Below are 20,622 nucleotides of genomic sequence, written 5' to 3'. Positions count from 1 at the left end.
AAGCTAACACAGATGAGAACAGCTGCCTTTTACCCGAGTTCCTACTATGGGCTGGGCACCATGCAAGCAGTTCACATATACGATTTTGTTCTGTCCTCATATCTACCCTGTGTCTTGGGTACTTAAAAGCTGAGGAGAGTGGGTTTTTGATGGCTAAGCAGTCTAAGCACTTTGCCCAAGGCCTCACATAAAGCTAGAAAGTGGGAAGGCTAAAGCAGGGACCCAGGTCTGTTTGGTACCACAGAACTCCTGTGTTTTCTTCCCCTATAAGTGAGATGCTTGCTGAAGCCATACTTCTGAACTGTTTCTGGTCTAGGTGGCAGGTATTAATGCTGTTCAAAACACTGGGGAAAATTCTCTCCTGAAACTACCTTGGTGGCAGTATGTCTTCATCCTTCTCTTTGATCTCTGAAAACAGCCAGACACATACCATTTGGAACCAAATTTGGTGGACGAGTCAGCTGGATGAATATTACTTTGGGCTATGGATCTAATTCTCTTGCCTGACTCCCTCATCGTTTCTGAAGAACTCTTAAAGAGGAATACCCAAATGCTCTGAGCAAGATCAAGAGCCCTGGAACACGGGAAGAGACATCCATGAGAGAGTCTCCCAAGAAGAGAACTCATTGATTCACTGCATTCATAGTCCAATGAATGGCCTGCCACACAGCAAATACATTCTTAGAAAGTGTCTGTCCCCATGAAGTGCCTGTGACCTAAGAATACATGCCCTAATCAACATCTGCAAATCAAGCAACATGATATACCACATTAACAAAATGAGGTATAAAAATCACATGATCTTCACAAGAGATGCAGAGAAAGCATTTGACAAGATCTGACTCTCAGTGCTTTACAACTCCTAAAATTTTATCCATTTATGATAAAAACTCTCAATAAAATGGGTACAGAAGGGAAGTACCCCAACACAATAAAGACCATATGACAAACCCACAGCCAACATCATACATAACAGTGAAAAACTAAAAGCCATCCCTCTGAGAACAGTAACAAGACAAGGGTGCCCACTCTCGCCACTCCTATTCAACATAGTACTGGAGGTTGTGGCGAGAGCAATTAGGTAAGAAAAAGAAATAAAAGGAATCCAAAGTGGAAAAGAAGAAGTGAAACTCCTGCTGTTTGCACATGACATGATTCTATATATAGAAAACCCTAAAGAATCCATTGGAAAATTATTAGAAATAACAACTACAGCAAAGTCACAGGGTACAAAATCAACTTACAAAAATCAGTTGCATTTCTATGCACTAATAATGAGCTAGCAGAAAGAGAAGTCAAGAATACAATCCCATTTACAATTGCAACAAAAAGAATAAAATATCCAGGAATAAATTTAGCCAAAGAGGTGAAAGACTTAGACACAGAAAACTATAAGACATTACTGAAAGAAACTGAAGAAGATATAAAGAGATGGAAAGATATTTCATGCTCACAGCTTGGAAGAATAAACATAGTTAAAATGTCCATATTGCCTAAAGCAATCTACAGAGTCAATGCAATCCCAATCAGAATCCCAAGGACATTCTTCATGGAAATAGAACAAAGAATCCTAAAATTTATATGGAACAACAAAATACCTCAAAATAGCCAAAGCAATCCTGAGAAAAAAGAACAAAGATGGAGGCATCACAATTCCTGACTTCAAAATATACTACAAAGCTACAGTAATCAAAACAGCATTGTACTGGCACAAAAAGAGACATACAGATCAATGGAACAGAATTGAAAGCCCAGGAAAAAACCCACACATCTATGCACAGTCAATCTTCCACAAAGGAGCCGAGAACACACAATGGAGAAAGGAAAGTCTCTTCAACAAATGGTGTTAGGAAAACTGGACAGTAACATGCAAAAGAATGAAAGTAGACCATTATCTTAGACCATACACAAAAATTAACTCAAAATGGATTAAACACTTGAAGGTAAGATGTGAAACCAAAAACTCCTAAAAGAAAATATAGGCAGTACACTCTACGACATTGGTCTTAGCAGCATCTTTTCGAATACTATGTCTACTTGGGCAAGGGAAAGAAAAGAAAAAATAAAGACATGGGACTACATCAGACTAAAAAGCTTGTGCAAGGCAAAGGAAACCATGAACAAAATGAAAAGATAACTCACCAACTGGGAGAAAATATTTGCAAATCATATATCCAACAAAGGGTTAATATCGAAAATATATAAAGAACTCACACAACTCAACAACAAAAAAACAACCCGATCAAAAAATGGGCAGAGGATATGAACAGACACTTTTCCAAAGAAGATATACAGATGGCAAATAGGCACATGAAAAGATGTTCAGGGGCCGGCCTGGTGGCACAGCGGTTAAGTGCGCACATTCCGCTTCAGCGGCCCGGGGTTCGCTGGTTCGGATCCTGAGTGTGGACATGGCACCACGTGGCAAGCCACGCTGTGGTAGGTGTCCCACATATAAAGTAGAGGAAGATGGGCACGAATGTTAGCTCAGGGCCAGTCTTCCTCAGCAAAAAGAGGAGGACTGGCAGATGTTAGCTCAGGGCTCATCTTCCTTGAAAAAAAAAAAAGAAAGGATGTTCAATGTCACTAATCATTAGGGAAACGCAAATCAAAACTACAATGAGATATCACCTTATACCTATCAGAATGGGTATAATTACCAAGACAAAAAATAACAAATGTTGGAGAGGATGTGGAGAACATGGAACTCTCATACACTGCGGGTGGGAATGCAACTGGTGCAGCCACTATGGAAAACAGTATGGAGAATTCTCAAAAAATTAAAAATAAAAATACCATACAATCCAGCCATCCCACTACCGGGTATTTATCCAAAGAACTTGAAATCAACAATCCAAAGAGATTTACATACCCCTATGTTCACTGCAGCATTACTCACAATAGCCAAGACGTGGAAGCAACCCAGTGCCCTTCTACAGATGAATGGATAAAAAAGACGTGGTATATATATACAATGGAATACTACTCAGCTATAAAAAAATGACAAAATTGTCCCGTTTGCAAAACATGGATGGACCTTGAGAGTATGATGTTAAGTGAAATAAGCCAGACAGAGAAAGACAAATACTGCATGATTTCACTCATTTGTGGAAGATAAACAAACACATGGATAAAGAGAACAGATCAGTGGTTATCAGAGGGGAAGAGAGCTGGGGTGGGCGAAAGGGGTAAAGGGGCACATAGGTATGGTGATGGAAAAAAATTACACTGCTGGTGGTGAGCATGACGCAGGCTATACAGAAATTGATTAATAATAATGTATACTTGAAAGTACACAATGTTATAAACCATTATGATCTCAATAAAATATTTGAAAAAAATAAAAAATAATACATTTAGGGGAAAGTAAAAAAAAAAAGAAAGAGTACATGCTCTTAAAGGCTCTTCTCAGCACCCTGCTTACTTTCTCATAGCAGCCCATAGTAATTCATACTAGGTATCTCAGACAAGGTTGAGCAAAGTCCCCCCCCCCAAGGCATCTTATCCAATCACAAGTTGCACATACACGCTTTAAACCTCTAATGAGGGATGGGGTCATTAAGCTGCTCATTTTCAGCAGTTGCAAAGAAAATATTCAGAACACATGGACTTGCATGTATATATGATTCCCTGAAACTGGAATGAAATTTCTCATATCTTGGCATCTTTGGCATCCCTATCCTGCAAATTCATACGTTGGCCTTCTTTCCTAATCCAACTAGGAGATATCATTGCTTCTTTATAATTCTTATAAAATTACATTAATATTTTATTATGGCACTTCCTACCCTATGTCATGATTAACTGTTTACATACCATCAGTGTGGCATTTGGAAAATGATTTAACTTTTCTCAGCATCATCTCTCTCATGGTTAAACAAGGTAACGATGCCTACTTTAAAAGGGGGTTTTTGAGGATTAAGAGGTGAAAGCATCACAGTGCCAGATAAATAGCACAAAATAAATGTTGGCTCACTTTGCTACATATTCTCCTCCCTACTAAACTGTAACATTATTGACGAATGCTTGGCATAGGAGTTTTAAACACAGCAGACAAGTTCTGCACCAACAAACATGGAAATAATGGATATACTAGTTACTGACCAGCTCTTCCTCTGAATAACAAAAACACTTGTGATTATAATATATTCCTAAGCCTTACATAGGTATGGTATCGTGTATTTTGTAGTGTGCCAACCAAGTACCTGATCTGTATAAAATTCTAGTCAATCAATAATTGATGATATGGTCTAATCTACCCCCAAATGTGAGTCTCTCAGAATTCCTACGGACATATCTATGAAAACGTAGATACCATAAAAGCAGAGACCTGAGCTAACTTGTTCCTTGCTGCTCCCTCAATGATTACAACAGTCCTGGCACACAGCAGACACTCAATAGATACTCACTGAACAAAACCCACTAGAATAAAGGTATCAGGTAAATCTCAGATAGACCTATCCTGAATGCAAACAGAACCCACCTCCTAGATTAAATGAGCTACACTAACCCTTACCTCACAGAAAGGAAAAACAAGCCCTCCTATGCTCCACTCCTCCCCATTTTTTAAAAAACATGAGCTAGAAACAATGATGCAAATTTTACTTCTACTAAGGTAGCCACTTTACAAAAACATTGAATTAAGAGTGTTAAAAACTGATTCTCAAAAAATCTTTTCTGGGGCCAGCCCTGTGGCTGAGTGGTTGAGTTTGTGCGCTCTGCTTCAGTGGCCCAGGGTTTCACCAGTTCGAATTCTGGGTGTGGACATGGCACCGCTCATCAAGCCACGATGAGGCGGCATCCCACATGCCACAACTAGAAGGACCCACAACTAAAAATACACAACTATGTACTGGGGGGCTTTGAGAGAAAAAGGAAAAATAAAATCTTTAAAAAAAAACCTTTTCTTATAAAAGTTAATACACAATCCATAGCTAACATCATACTTAATGGTTAAAGAATAGATGCTTTCCCCTTCAGATTAGGAACAAGATGGGTTGTCTATTCTTGCTACTTCTACTGAACATTATACTAGAGATTTTAGTAGTAAGGGCAATTAGGCAAGGAAAAAAAGGGCATTTGGATTGGAAAGGAAATAGTAAAACTATCTGTATTCACTCAAGACATTCTCCTGTATATAGAAAATCCTAAGGATTCCACAAAAAAACTAACAGAACTAACAAATGAGTTCAGCAAGATTGCAGGATGTAAGATCAACATACAAAAATCAATTTCATGTCTATACACTGTAATGAACAATCCAAAAAGGAAATTAAGAAAACAATTCCATTTATATAAATTCGATTTATTATAATATTTGATGTTATATAATAACATGAAAAATAATAAAATTCTCAGGAATAAATTAAACAAAGGAAGCAAAAGACTTGTACACTGAAAACTACAAAACATTGTTGAAAGAAATTAAAGACTTAAATGGAAAGATATATCTTTCGTGGATTGGAACACACTATTTTCAAGATGGCAATGCTTCACAAACGGATCTATAAAATCAATGTAATCTCTATCAAAATCACAGCTGTCTTTTCGCAGAAACTGACAAACTTATCCTAAAATTTGTATGGAAATGCAAGAGACTGAGAATAGTTAAAACAATCTGGAAAAAGAACAAAGCTGAAAGATTCTCACTTCTCAATTTCACAACTTACTACAAAGTAATCAAAACACTGTGCTACACGCATAAGGACAGACATATATATCGTTAGAATATAACTCAGAGTCTAGAAATGAACCTTTACCTTTATAGTCAACTGGTTTTTGACAAGGATGTTAACATAATTCAATCGGGAAAGAATAAGTCTTTTCAAGAAATGGTGCTGGGACAAGTGGATATCAACATACAAAATACTGAAGTTAGACCCCTACTTTACATCACATACAAAAATTAACTCAAAATGGAGCACAGGCCTAAGTGTAAGAGTTAAAACTACAAAACACTTAGAAGGGGGGCTGGTGTGGCCAAGTGGTTAAGTTTGTGTGCTCTGCTGCAGCGGCCTGGGGTTTTAGCCCGTTCAGATCCTGGGTGCGGACATGGCACTGCTCATCAGGCCATGCTGAGGTGGCGTCCCACATAGCACAACCAGAGGAACTCACAACTAGAATCTACAACTATGTACTGGGGGGTTTTGGGGGGAAGAATAAAAAAAAAAAAAGATTGGCAACAGTTATTAGCTCAGGTGCCTATCTTTAAAAAAAAAACAAAAAACGCTTAGACAAAAACAAAGAGGTAAATCTTTATGACCTTGGATTAGGCAATGGTTTCTTAGACTTGACACCATAAACACAAGCAACAAAAGAAAAAATAAATTGGACCTCATTAAAATTAAAAACTTTTGTGATTCAAAGGATACTATCAAGAATGCAAAAAGATAACCCACGAGAGAAAATTTGTGCAAACCAAGTATCTGATAAAGTTCTTGGATTCAGAATATACGAAGAACTCTGTCAACTCAAAAAAAAAAAAAAAAAAAAAGACACAGGCGGGCCCCGTGGCCAAGTGGTTAAGTTCATGCACTCTGCTGTAGGCGGCCCAGTGTTTCGTTGGTTTGAGTCCTGGGCACAGACATGGCACTGCTCATCAAGCCACGCTGAGGCAGCGTCCAACATGCCACAACTAGAAGGACCCACAACGAAGAATATACAACTGTGTACTGGGGGGCTTTGGGGAGAAAAAGGAAAAAAAATAAAATCCTTAAAAAAAAAAAAAGACAAATAACCCAATTTAAAAACGGGCAAAGGATTTGAATACACACATCTCCAAAGAAGATATACAATTGACCAAGAGGCAAATAAAAAAGATGCTCAATATCATTAGTATTAGAGAAATGCATATCAAAACCACAAAGAGAAACCACTCCACACTAGGATAGCTAAAGTGAAAAAGACAGACAATAACAAGTAGTGGTGAAGATGTGGAGAAACTGGAACCCTGATACATTGCTGGTGGGGATGTAAATTGTGCAGAGGCTTTGGATAGTAGTTTGCAGTTCTTCAAAAAGTTAAATGTACAGTTACCATATGACCCAGTAGTTCTACTCCAAGGCATACACGCAAGAGAACACAAACATACGACCACACGAAAACTTATACACAAAAGTTCATAGCAATATTATTTATAATAGCCAAAAGGTGTAAACAACTCAAATGTCCATCAACTCATGAATGGATAAACATGATGTGGTATATATCCATACAACGGAATATTATTTGGTCATAAAAGGAATGAAGTACTAATACATGCTAAAACATGGATGAACCCTGGAAACATTATGCTTAGTGAAAGAAGCCAGACACAAAAGGCCACATACTGTATGATTTCATTTATATGAAATGTCCAAAATAAGCAAATCCACAGAAACAGAAAGCAGACTACTAGTTGCCAGGGGTTGGGAGGAGGAAGGAATGGGGAATGACTGAATTGTACACTTTATTATTATTATTTTTTTCAAAGATTGGCACCTGAGCTAACAACTGTAGCCAATCTTTTTTGTTTTTTCTGTTTTTTCTCCCAAAACCCCCTCACTACATAGTTGGATATTTTAGTTGTGGATCCTTCTAGTTGTGGCACGTGGGACACCACCTCAGCATGGCCCGATGAGTGGTGCCATGTCTGCGCCCAGGATCCGAACCAGTGAAACTCCAGGCCACCAAAGCTGAGTGTACGAACTTAACCACTCGGCCACAGGACCAGCCCCTGAAATGTACACTTTAAAAGAGTGAATTTTATGGTATGTGTATTATATTTTAACAAAGCTCTTACATTAAAAAAAAGCAATATACATACATGCTATAAAATATCATCAAATGATATTTTATCCAATACCTGTCCCCAAGAAGTGGCCATTTCCCAGAAGGAACCACTATTAACAGTTTGGTAGGTACCCATCTAGATAGTTCCTATAAATGTGCAAATAAACATTTAAAAAAATATGTATTATTTTGGCAATTTGCTTTTCTCATTTCACAAAATATTATGGACATTTTTCCACGTTAGTACATAAAAATCTACTTGATTTTCTTTAAATGCCTGCAAAGTATTCCAATATATAGATATCCCAAAACTTAGCCAGTCTCTTACTAATGAACATTTGCATTATTTCCAGTTCTTTGATACTATAAACAGTGTTGTTTTGAGCATGACAGGGTACATTTGTCATGTTTGAGATTGCCTTGTACCTTTTAAACACCTTTCCTAGCCTTGGACTTAGGAAGCCCATCCCTCTTGTAAACAACAGAAAACTCCTTTTCCAGCCTTTCTTGCAATCCAGTGCAGGTATGTGACCTAAATTCCACCAACCAGGTATACAGCAAGACTCCCACTGGCAGTAAGCAGGGTGAGTGAGGAAACGTAGGGCAAGCAGACTCCACTTTCTGGTGAAGGAAGTGGATGAGATATCCCCCTTACCAGGGCAGCCCTACAAGGTTTGTGCATTGCTCCTGGCTGCCTAGTCAATACAGCCTGGCCCTCCTGGAGACTCTACAAGCTATAATGTCCCGTATTAAATCCCTTTCCATTTAAACATGCTGGAGCAGGCTCTATTATTTGGAATTGAGAATTCTGCCTGAAACAAACACCCCATACATATATATCCACATATATCTCTGCACATTTGTACAAGTATAACTGAATGATGAAATTCTAGCAACAGAATGGCCAAATTTCTCTCCAAAGAGATTATACAATTTTACATTCCTATCAACAGTGTGTAATGTACCTATTTGCTTACTCTGCTGCTGTGTAATAACTCCAAAACTAAGCAGCTTAAAATACGATGATTTTTACTTCTCATAATTCTGTGGGTTAGATGGGCAGTTGTTCTGGCCTGGGAGAGCTCAGCTCGGGCTGACTAAGATGGTCTCACTCACAGGCCCAAACGGAGTCTCAGCTCAGACAGCAGGAATGGTATAGCTGGGCCTCTCTCTCCACTTGGTCTCTCATCCTCCAGCAGCGTGGCCAAGGTTTCTTCATATGGTGGTCTCCCAGAAGCAAGAGAGGCCAAGCCTCAATGTGTTAACACTTTTCAAGCCTCTGCCTGTTTGTTGCTTCTTGATGTCCCATTGGCCAAAGCAAGTCACTTGCCCAAGCCCAAATTCAACGAGTAAGAGGTAGATTAACTCTTCAACTCTTGATGGGAGGACCTGCTTTTGCTGTGGCCATATTTTTAATCTACCACAGTTGGCCATGTAAAAATTTTTTTTTCTTTTTTGAAATTTATGGGCTTAACACCGGCCACTTAACTTTTTTTAATGGAATGGACTTAACTTTATTTAACAACTGTCTATTCTTTTTTTTTTTTAAAGATTTTAATTTTCCTTTTTCTCCCCAAAGCCCCGCGGTACATAGTTGTATATACATATATTTTTTTTTTAAGTTGTGAGTGCTTCTGGTTGTGGCATGTGGGACGCTGCCTCAGCGTGACTTGATGAGCAGTGCCATGTCCGTGCCCAGGATCCGAACCAGCGAAACCCTGGGCCGCCGAAGCAGAGGGCGAGAACTTAGCCATGGGGACAGCCCAGTAACTGTCTATTCTTGATCATGGGTTCCATAATTCTCTTACTCTATTCCATGTGCAACCCCACCCCCACACGCATGGCATAGAATAGCCTCATAGCCCATGTGCATGGTGGGCTAATCCTTAGTTTTCCACAGAGTATTAGTAAACCACCCAAGTAAATTACTTTCCAGAAGGAATTCAGAAGTAAATTTGGAAATTTCTCATTAATATCTTAAAAATGAGCAAATCAGTAATTTTGATTTATTGACAATACTTTTGATCTCCCAATATGAAAAAAACAGGGGAATCTGGATACTCATACTTCCTAACACTTATACCTGATTTTGTTGTTTATATTTTTATACAGGCATACCTCAAAGATATTGTGGGTTTGGTTTTAAACCATCACAATAAAGCAAATACTGCAATAAAGTGAGTGACATGAAGTTTTTGGTTCCCCAGTGCACAAAAAAGTTATTTTTATACTATACTATTAAGTGTGCAACAGAATTATGTCTAAAAAAATAATGTACATACCTTAATTAAAAAATACTTTATTGCTAAAAAATGCTAACCATCACCTGTGCCTTCAGCAAGTTGTAATCTTTTTGTTGGTGGAGGGTCTTGTGAAAACCGTAATTTATCTACAAATCCCAATAAAGTCAAGTGCAATCGAGGTATGCCTGTATTTCATAACCATAATTCACAAAATTTTAGCCTTATTTAAATAGATTATATGCTCATCTTCAGTCCTTTTACATATTTATTTATTTGTTTATTTAAACCCTCTCAAGGACACTTGTTCCTCACATGTTGGTGCACCCATTTATTCAATAGCTATTTCACGAGCACTTACTATGTACTAAGCATTAAACAGAAATGGTTTCTGCTCTCACAAAAGCTAAATCTGCATTCTCTAATTGCTCTTTTCCTCTGATGGTCTTCATTGTCTATCTCCTCTTCATTTTGTTGTTTTCTCAAGCTTGAGGTTCTCTGACACAGACTTACATCTTGGCATTGTCGATGTGACTGCTCATTTCTTTGAGATTTTCATTTCCATAGTGTCTTGATTATTATCTTTATTTTCTTTCTAGGGCTCTAACAGTTCATTTTCCTTCTGCTTTTGTTAGCTAAACTCCTTTCTTTTTTCCTCCTGATCTTTTCTATTTAACAGCTTTCTTGAGGTATAACTTGCATATCATAAAATTCACTCATTTTAAGTGTACAATTCAATGATTTTTAAAATAAATTTAGAGTTGTGCAACCATCACAATTCAATTTTAGAACATTTCCATCACCCCAGGAAGATCCCTCCTGCCCATTTCCCCAAACCTTTTATATTTCTTCCTTGAGCTCTCCCCACCCCACCCTGTCAGCTCCTCTTCTCTTTAATTTTTTTTTTTGGACAGTGCAGAAGAGTACTGTCTGGGCTAATTCTTCTGAGGTGTAACCTCTATCTGTTGTTTGCTTATTACTATCTTTTCCTACCTTTTCTAATGGTAGTATTTATGGTAGCATCTAGTCCCATGTCAGACCTCCTTCCACTTTAATTCAACTTTAAATAAAAACTTGAGAAAATAAGAGGCACGAATGGTAGAAAGAGGGCATGTTAGAGTCAATATGGCAGTCCAAAGTACAATGGTGATGCTCAGCATTCACTACAATAACCTAACCTAAGACAGAAGGAAAAATAGAACACCTTGGCTTTTTTTTATGGGAGAGCAAAACCTGGGTCACAGCTAAGGAGAAGAGAGAAGGGTGAAGACATTTCTTGGGATCAGTCAAGGTGATTAGGGAAGTAACCTCTACTGTAACTTCTATGAGAAATCTAAAGATACCAACTTGGGACTCAATAGGAAAGGAGCTTTTTCAGATGAAGATCTAAGGGTAGACCAATCAGTTACTAGGAGATGATAACAACATATACTAACCAGAAAGACCTCATGATAACAGACCTGGGATGCATTCCACTAGGCCACAGGGAGAGGAAGTCAAATAGTTCTACGAAGGGACAATGTAATACTTGCAACTCTCCCCAGTGAGGAGTGTTTTAATGATGAAATAGTTACTTCCAGACACCATGGGGCAATGTAAACTGTAAAACCCACTCAAAAAAGAGTTTGAAAATGTGAATAAAGAGTAATAAAATTGATCATACAATTAATAATATCTCTTTGAGGAATCTATTCTAAGGAAATTATCTGAAATTTGAGAAGTTTATATGGATAAAGATGTTCCCACAGCATTATTTATAATAGTGAAAAGTTGGAGCAATCCTATATGACTGGCAGTAGGGAAATGGTTAAGACAATTATGTCCATCCACGCACATAATGATTATATAATTGATCAAAATGGAATTATAATTACACTCCAATACAGAAACATATATATGTTAACTTACAGAGTATGTTTGCATGCTAACCTAAGAAAAAGAATATAAAATTACATGTACACTACAACTGTAAAAAAGCATGCACATAAAATGACCAAAAAGAAGTTCACAAAAATAATTATAGTTACATTGAGTTAGTGAGATTTGGGTGAATTATTACCCAATTTTCTTTGTTGTTCCAAATTACTTCCAAAGTAAAAAAAAAAGTTCACCTGTTAGTAGTGAGAATGAGTGTCATTAACTGAGGTAAGATTGCTTAACCACAGGAAAAAGTATCTGTGAGATACTCCCAGAGCCCTGGGACACAGGATTCTTCTCTGCAGTAAAGTGGAAAAGAAAAGGCTGCCACAGGCCTTCTTTCTTTCCAGGAGAAGCTGTTTCAAGTCCCACTGCCCTAGATGGGCAACTTTTCAGTTCACAAAGAAAAGTGGAGAGAGGCTGCCAGTAGAAAGGGGTCTTCTGAAAACCTAGCACTAATCAAATAACTGAGCATTTATTACATATAAGGTAGACCAATGTGTTCCAAAGACATTCATGTTAAGATGTGTCTCCTTCTGGTGGGCAGGAGAAAATCACTTTCTGTACCTTTAAACATACCACACCCTGTAGGCTGGAGGTGGTCCTAAGTATGTACCTGTGTTCCATGTAGCAGCTCAGGGGCTCCACACACACTGTGATGGCACCAATAGAGAAGGAGGACTTGACATTTGAGTCTGGATGGGTCTGCAGGGCCTGGACAACATCAATAACATCTGTGTAGCTGGGGGAAAAAAAGAGAATGATTAGTTTGCTGACTGGGGCTGCGGAGCTGGGGAGAAGAATGGCGAATGGCTGAGTGACCAAGAGTGGAAGGAAAACCCAAAGGAGGAGACTGTGACTGGGTTCCTTGCTGTCACCCCGCTTTATGATTTAGAGCCACTGGAGTCCACAGTGTTTCTACATTCCTGAGTGCCATTAGTCATCATAACTGTGCTAGAGTGAGCAGAAGCACCCCCCTATTGGGATAAAGGGAAGCCTGCAGGTGACCCCGGGGCTCTGAGGGTGGGACTTGGTGTCCTCAGGCCTGTTTTCTAAACAAGTTAGGAACTCCTGCATTGGTCTATTGTCTTTAATAGCTCTTTCCACCTCAGAGAACATGCAGGCAGGAGAGAAAGGGGGATCATCAGGAACCTCTCCAGGTTAGCAGACATATGTCAAATACCACTTGCATTCATATCTCCCGCCTGGAACTCCCTCCAAACTCCTGACCTCTCTAGACTTGATCATTTTTAGTTAGAACTTAATAAGTTAACGATCCAAAGCCCTGTCCTTCTCAGCAGAGGGGACTCCACTCTTTGAGCTGCTAGGCCAAAAGATATGTTTGGAGTCGCTGACTCCATTTTTTCTCAATCTTCAAAATATAACTAGAATGAGATCACTGCTCACACTCCCACGCTACTACTGGGTCCAAACTGCTATCATCTCCTGCATAGATCACCCCACAGCCTCCTCAGTGGCCTCCCTGCTTCTGTCCTTGCCTCTCCCCAACCTGTTTTCAACACAGAAGACAGAAGGATCATGCTAATTACATCGTCTAAGCCAGAAGGAGTGGCTTCCATCCCACTCAGCGTGAAGGCGAAAGCCCTGACAATGGCCCCCACAGCCCTCTATGATCTGCCCCCACACTGCAGGGAAGAGTTTCATCTCCTACTATTCCTTCCTTACCTGGATCCAGCCACTTTGGCCTCCTGGCTCTTCCCTGAACATGCCAGGCATACTTCCACCCTTGTACTCTCTGTGCCCTCCTGGGATGCTCTTGTCTTCCGATGTCTGCAAGGCTTGTTCCCTCACTCCCTTCAGGTCCCTGCTCAAGTGGCATCCTATGAGGGAGGGATCCTCTGACTTCATACAGCCTACGTGATACACCAACCCTCCCTCTGGAACAACCTGCCCACGCCACAATTCTTCTCCAAAGCACTGAACATCTCCTACATATGCTGTATTTTCTCATTTATTTGTTTATGGTCTGTCTCTGCAGTAAGATCATAAGGTGGTTGTTGAGTGCTGTAATCTATGGTGTGTAAAGAACGGTAGATGAATGAACTGGACGTTCAACCCTGGGTAGACCCATGGCCACTGCAAGCGGGGACCTGCCCTCTTCACCGTGTGGAGAACATTTTCCCAATTGATCCAGTGTATCATCAATAATCAGTTCCTATAGAGGGAAGGCAAATCTGATGGGTAGCCTTGCTGATCATATGGCTCTGGGTCCTAGCCTGGGCCCTTGTAAGGCCAGTGGTGGTGGCTGGGGGGATAGGTACAGCCTGCCTGAGCCATTTCCTGAGTTCCTTCAAACACTTCATTTGTAAAATGGCACTTGGCTTTATCCCAGATGACAATATTAGCACCTCCACCCCAAGGTCTGCCTCAGTCCTGACCAACCAGCAGTGCTCCAGTAAAGAACAGGGTGTGCTGGTTCTAGAGTTTCCCTACAAGGGCCTGGCAGCCAGACAGCCTTTAGAGCAAGCCCACTACTCACTGGCTTCTCTCGAAGGCTTCTCTCCCTATCTGGGCAAGTGTGTGTAAGACCACGTGGGGTTCTGCAGTGTCTGGGTGGGCCTAGATGCCAGGAGAGCCCTCAACACTGCCTGCACTGCCAGGCCCTTATGCACACAGAGTAAGCAGGACTGATACCTGCACATTGCCCCAAATCTCTCTGTGGTCGTGTTTAATGGATTTAACGCTCATGGTTAAGTGCCCCAGCCTTGCTCCTCAGCATCAGCTTTTCTCCTCTTCTAAAAAAGTGGGGGCTTTTATTTTCCATGTTTGGTAAGAACTGAGGCAAGACTCTCATTTCTTAGGGCAAAAAGCAGGTTTTGGTCATTTAAATGCAAAAGGTTTTTCCCTTGAGAGGGTGGCCAGGGAATTCCCAAGTTTTCAGAGCATTTCATTAATTTTCATTGATTTTTTTTTTAAAGATTGGCACCTGAGCTAACAACTGTTGCCAATATTTTTTTTTTTCCTTCTTCTTCTTCTCCCCAAAGCCCTCCAGTACATAGTGGTATATTCCAGTTGTGAGTGCTTTTGGTTGTGCTATGTAGGATGCCACCTCAGCATGGCCTGATGAGTGGTGCCATGTCCGTGCCCAGGATCCGAACAGGTGAAACCCCGGGCCGCCAAAGCGGAGTGTGCGAACTTAACCATTTGGCCACGGGGCCAGCCCCATAATCTTCACTGATTTTAACGGAAAAAGATAAGAATGAAAACAGACCCGGGCTCTTTGGTGAGGCCAAAGCATTTAAGTGCTGCATCTGGGCACTGCAGCCACAAGTCACTGTGGCAAAAGAGGAGACCCTTGGTGTCATTCACTCTACTTGTTAAGGGAGCTCTGCTAGACCCTCCCTCCCTCTCCAGCCCCTGCCCTATATTCACTCTGGGTGTGGCCTCCAAACAGAAGGAGGCAGCCCTCACCACAGAAGGAAGCAGCCAGAGCTTGTACCTGGCCCCTCTGGCTAACCTGTCCCAACACATAATGAAGGCAGAAAACTGGCTCTTCACATTTGCCTCTTTCTTGTCAGCACTCTCTTTATTAAAAATAAAAACACAATGAAAATCTAGCAGGACTTTAACTTTCTTTCCTCTGAAACAACAGATATTCCATTCAAGAGTCCTTTGAGGGGCCGGCCCCATGGCCCAGTGGTTAAGTTCACACACTCCTCTTTGGCAGTCCAGGTTTTGCTGGCTCAGATCCTGGGCGTGGACCTAGCACCACTCATCAGGCCATGCTGAGGTGGCGTCCCACACAGCACAACCAGAAGGATCTACAGCTAGAATATACAACTACGTACTGAAGGGCTTTGGGGAGAAAAAGGAAAAAAAAAAAAAGACTGGCAACAGATGTTAGCTCAGGTGCCAATCTTAAAAAAAAAACGAGTCCTTCTGGCTCCGTTTTATGTTTGCAACTTAAGCCTACATTTGTGCACACGTTTTGCATTAATTCAATTTTTGCTTTGAGAGATAATTTGTTTTAAACGTAGGTAATTTAAAGAATGATATTACAACTCTCCAGAGTATAAACAAATATAGCCCCTCAAATTCCTTAAAATTAATTTTTAAAAATTAAGATTGCCCCAGTTTTACTTATTTGAGTGTGTATATTAAGTTCTATACAATTTTGTCACCTGTGTAGGTTCCTATATCCACCACAGTCAGGATACTGAGTGGTTCCAACACAAGGATCCCTCATGTTGCCCTTTTATAACCACACTCACCTCCCTCCTGCCCCTGACTCTCATGCCTAAATCCTGGTAACCACTAATGTCTTCCATTTCTAAAATTTTATCATTTCAAAATACATTAATTTTTAAAACAACATCTAGTAGCTCCACTTGATGTCAAAGCTGGGTACCACTCCCTGTACTGCTGGAACCAAGCCACTCAAGGGGAAAAAGAAAACTCTGCCCTATACTACAGCTTTCCCCCAAAGAAGATAAAAGACACATGCAAGGAATAAAATTCTCAACTTGAGAAGCCTCTGGGGTCTTGCTTCATCAGCAACCTCAATACTGGGCTCAAAGGTCCAGTCCCAAGGAGATGGACATGCAAAAAGGAGGCTGCCACGAGTTCCCTGCTGAGCCTCAAGAGAATGTGCCCAGCCTGTAAGAGAGTGTCTTAGTGAGAGCCACAGTGTTTAGCTGATATTGTGACTTAAGTCTCTCAGGAAATCTGAGGTCCCTAACATTCTGGGGCCGCGACTGGGCAAAGGCTGGGTCTGAGAGTACTAGAGTGGGCTGGTGATAACCTGTCATTGCAATCCAGAGCAGCCAGAATAGCTGACACTTTTGCAGACTTGTACAGTCAGAAACAAGGAGTCAACGATGCTCCCTGAAATGATGGAAGATAGAAATGACCTCAGTTGCAGAATGTCAAGCTGCTAAATTTGACTCCAGGTCCACAACCCTAGTGACTCTCAGCTCGGGTTGGGGCGGGGGCGGGGGCAGAGCAATCCATTCCTTTGACCACTAGAAGTTATAGAAAACAAGTAGTTTCAAGCCCAGAATTTTGTTCTGTGGCTTCCACGACCTCAGCCCACAAGTAGAACAAAACAGCCGACAGAAGGGAAGGCTGGGGCAGTTGTGAGAATAAGGCCTGAAGAAGAGGAACAACGGCTGTCAGGGTGCACAGTCCCGCCTGCCTCCTGCCTCAGGACCACTGGCCCAGCTTCCTCCAGTTCTCATCATAACACCCAGGAGACCAAACAGGATCTTGGCTTATTCTTTACTGGAAACAATTAGCCAATTGCAAATACTAATTATTATAAGCACCAAAAAGTAGCATAGCACAAAAGCACTTTGTGAGAACTGGCAAAAGCTTCTATATTACCAACCATAATGACACCGGTGAAGAGGGAGCCCGTTTTCCTGACCCGGCACATTCTCCTCTGGGCCTGGGGGGTGATGGGCCTGCACGAGGCCCCTCCCTGTAAAGCCTTAGAACAGGTCAAGGGAAGCTCCTTGCAGCCAGGGTCCCCAGAGGAGCACACACTCTGTCAAACCTGTCCTCACAGAGAGCTCCTTGCCCAACTGGACTATTCACGCTCCTCACTGAGGGTTCCAGTAAATCCTCCAGGACTAGCCATCCTGGGGATGGTGGGGCTTGAGATTGTAGAGTATAGGGGCCATCTCTGTAACTCCACAGGAGGGAGGTCTGAAACAGATGAAGCTCCCTTGCCTAGATGGTGAAGGAAGAGGCTTAGGGACCACTATTATTATAAGAATTATCAAAAGAATCTTGCCCAGAAAACCTCCTCCCTAATTCTCCACCTTTTGAGGATATCATGATCTTGATGCCCAACTTAAAACTTGTGTGCAAGCTACTCCAGCCACTCTAGGCCACAGGATAGCAACAGGAGTCCTTGCTCATTTAAGGCCTCCCTGGGCAGCACAGACACAGCTCATGCACAGCAATGTGTTCTGTGCTTCAGGTTAGCTACACACGAAATAACAGTAATCGCAAGGCACCACCCTATCCCAGTGCCCCTACAAGAAATCCAGTGCTCACCCCTGTAACACCACCAGCAGTCTGGTTTTCTTGCGGATGTAGGCTGACTGGCGGGCAGAGCGGTTCTGTTGGGCCTCCAGGGCAGTGGAGAGGTATCTCTGGAAATGAGCAGCATGAAAACATTCGGAGCTGTCCATGATTTGGCGGTACACCATCCACCTGGAAATGGCAAGTGTAATCTCAGCATGAGAGCCACCCGATGGCCTGTCTTAGCCAGTGGATTCAAATGTGGCCAGTACTCCCACAGACATTCTGCCCAGTGAACCCGTATAGGAGAAAGCAATCCTGGCACCACAGAAACAGGTGAAGAGCACTGGCTGGATGGGGAGCTCCGTATCCTGAAACCACTATCATTGGAGCTTTTTTTTTTTTGCTGAGGAAGATTTGCCCTGAGCTAACATCTGTGTCAATTTTCCTCTATTTTGTATGTGGGTCACTGCCACAGTATGGCTGACAAGTAGTGATCCAAAACCACGAACCCAGACTGCTGAAGTGGAGCAAGCTGAACTTAACCACTGTGCCACAGGGCTGGCCCCCATCATTGGAGCTTTTGAAAGGAAATCCCATGCCACAGGGAAAAAGGTCAGCTTAAGCACATGACCAACAGACTTTAGAGTTGAGAAAGACTCCTTCTGACTAGGCAGTCACTTCCTGAAGGACCATTCAATAAAATGGCTTCAGTCTGGTAATCAGTAAAACTCTTGCTAAGAAAAAGAAACAGGCAGGGTGAAGAATTCAGACTGTTTATAGAACAGAAGCAATAGAAACGAGGGAGGGACGGGTTAGCTACGTAGCACTTATAAAGGAGGTCCATTAGTTCCCTAGCATCTCTCCAAAACTTGCCCCTCCCCAGTCTCACACCCTAAAGTCCCAAACCTCTGGGAGATTTCAGTCTTCTTGATTACTCTATGGACTCCCGCAGGATGCCTTACTATGAAGCAGACTGACTAGGTATTAAATGCCCAGTTCAGTCAGCAAGGATTGTTAAGTAATCTGCTAGCCAGGTAGAAGTGGTGGATGAATGATTTCCCCAACTTCACCTGAGCCATCATGTCCCAGCTGTACCTGAGCTCACACAGTCTCCCGGGGATCAGGGAAGGACCACATGTACCAGCTCCCAAGTTCTAACCACCCTGCTCCTGAATTTCCCTGCTGACAAGGCACACTCCCAGGCCTCTATCCATGTGGTCCTGCTGCTACAGTGCTCTTCCCCAGAGAACCAAAGGTTCATTCCCTCATTTCCTGAGGCCTTTGCTCAAATGTTACCTTCTCAGTGAGGTCTTCCCTGAGCACCCAATTTAAAACTGGAATCCCTCCCCTAGCCCGGCACTCCCTATAGCCTTCTCTGCTTTATTTTCTCCATAGCACTTTTCACTAGCTAATATACTGTTTTCCTTATCTGGTTAATTGTCTGTCTTCCCAAACTAGAATGTAAGCTCCATGAGGGCAGAGATTTCGAAGTCTGTTATGTTCGTTTGGAACAGTGCCTGGCACACAGAAAGTGCTCAGTACAAATGTGTTAAATGAATGGATGGATGTCCGGATGGATGACTATTGTGCTAATACCAATTACCCCAAAGGTCAGTACATGTCAAAGGTCTCCCAGTGCCTAGGCAGGCCCAGGCATAGAATCCCTTCCCCCAAAGCAAAGGCAGAAGCCATACTAACCTGCCATATTCCTTATGCAGAGTGATCAGAAAAGCACAGAGCTCGTTAGCATGACAGCCTGGGAGGCCAGTTACAATGCTGATGATTACCTATATGAAAGAAAAGTCATTTGGGTTTGTGATTCAACTGGGAGGCAGCATTGTGTAAGAGGTTAAGAGAACTTAACTGGAGCCAGGTTCTGTGGATTTGCACCTCAGCACCAGCACTCACTAGCTATGTGACCTTGGGCTAACAACAGAACCTGCCTTGCAGGATGGGTGTGATGATTAACTGAGTTAATATATGTAAAGTGCTTAGAACAGTGTCTGGCACATAGCAAACACCATATAAAATGTAGTGTTACTATTATAATTTCCATTGAGCAGGTTGTGACTGGATCAGTTAAAATACAGTGGAAAATACTGGTCAGAAAGGAGGTCTGGGACAGAAATGTCACAGGCTGAATTCAGCAATCTGGTAACTCAGCGAAGGAGAGAAGTGGCACTGGGGACTCTGGCTGGCTGTCCATGCCCTCCAAGCCACAGGGCCTGAGCTAAGGAAACAAACTGCACATAGGAGGCACTTCTGAGTCTTGATGGGGAGAAGAGGAGCCAGGCTGGACTGTCTTAACGTTACTACACAACCACATGAAAACAGGGCCTTCTGCAGGCAGGTATTACAAAGCAACTCAAGAAATTCCCTGACAAAGGGGTCAAGCCTGGGAAGAGAGGACCCTGCAGTCCCTGAAGGATATCAATGTAAATGACACAGCATGGCAAGGACCTCTTTAAGTATGTGTTTAATTTCACAATACACAAGACTCACTGGGACAAGCCTGGTCACATCAGCAGAGCAATGGCTGTGGATCTGTGTTCTTTTGTGGGAACCAGACATTCTCCTTCCTCCCCTCTGACCAGGCCCCTACTCTGTGTCCCTTTCTGGCCTTGTGGGAAGTATTCCACGTAACTGACTTTTTGCTTATCCTCCTTCCATCCAAATTTCCCCATCTCACTTCTTATTCCTCAGT

General features: G+C 41.8%; 1 protein-coding gene across 5 annotated transcripts in view; it reads right to left on the bottom strand.

The window, feature by feature from the left end:
* Positions 1-20,622, bottom strand: part of DNAAF9 (dynein axonemal assembly factor 9) — a 165,756-nt gene that overhangs the window by 25,009 nt on the left and 120,125 nt on the right. For 4 of the 5 annotated variants that reach the window (XR_006891119.1, XM_046679049.1, XM_046679051.1 and 1 more), the window contains exons 26-28: positions 19,617-19,705; positions 17,949-18,107; positions 12,544-12,669 (exon numbers count right to left, since the gene is read on the bottom strand). Coding sequence is in view for 4 of the 5 variants with exons in the window: in XM_046679049.1 (XP_046535005.1) it covers positions 12,544-12,669; positions 17,949-18,107; positions 19,617-19,705 (374 nt within the window). In the remaining variant the exon portion in view is untranslated. The remainder of the gene's footprint in view (positions 1-12,543; positions 12,670-17,948; positions 18,108-19,616; positions 19,706-20,622) is intronic. The other variant, XM_046679052.1, reaches the window with a different exon arrangement.

Source organism: Equus quagga, chromosome 12 (assembly GCF_021613505.1).
Source record: "Equus quagga isolate Etosha38 chromosome 12, UCLA_HA_Equagga_1.0, whole genome shotgun sequence".
Taxonomy (NCBI): Eukaryota; Metazoa; Chordata; class Mammalia; order Perissodactyla; family Equidae; genus Equus; species Equus quagga.
The sequence above is the reverse complement of the archived record's forward strand: the minus strand, read 5'-3'. Positions and strand labels throughout refer to the sequence as shown.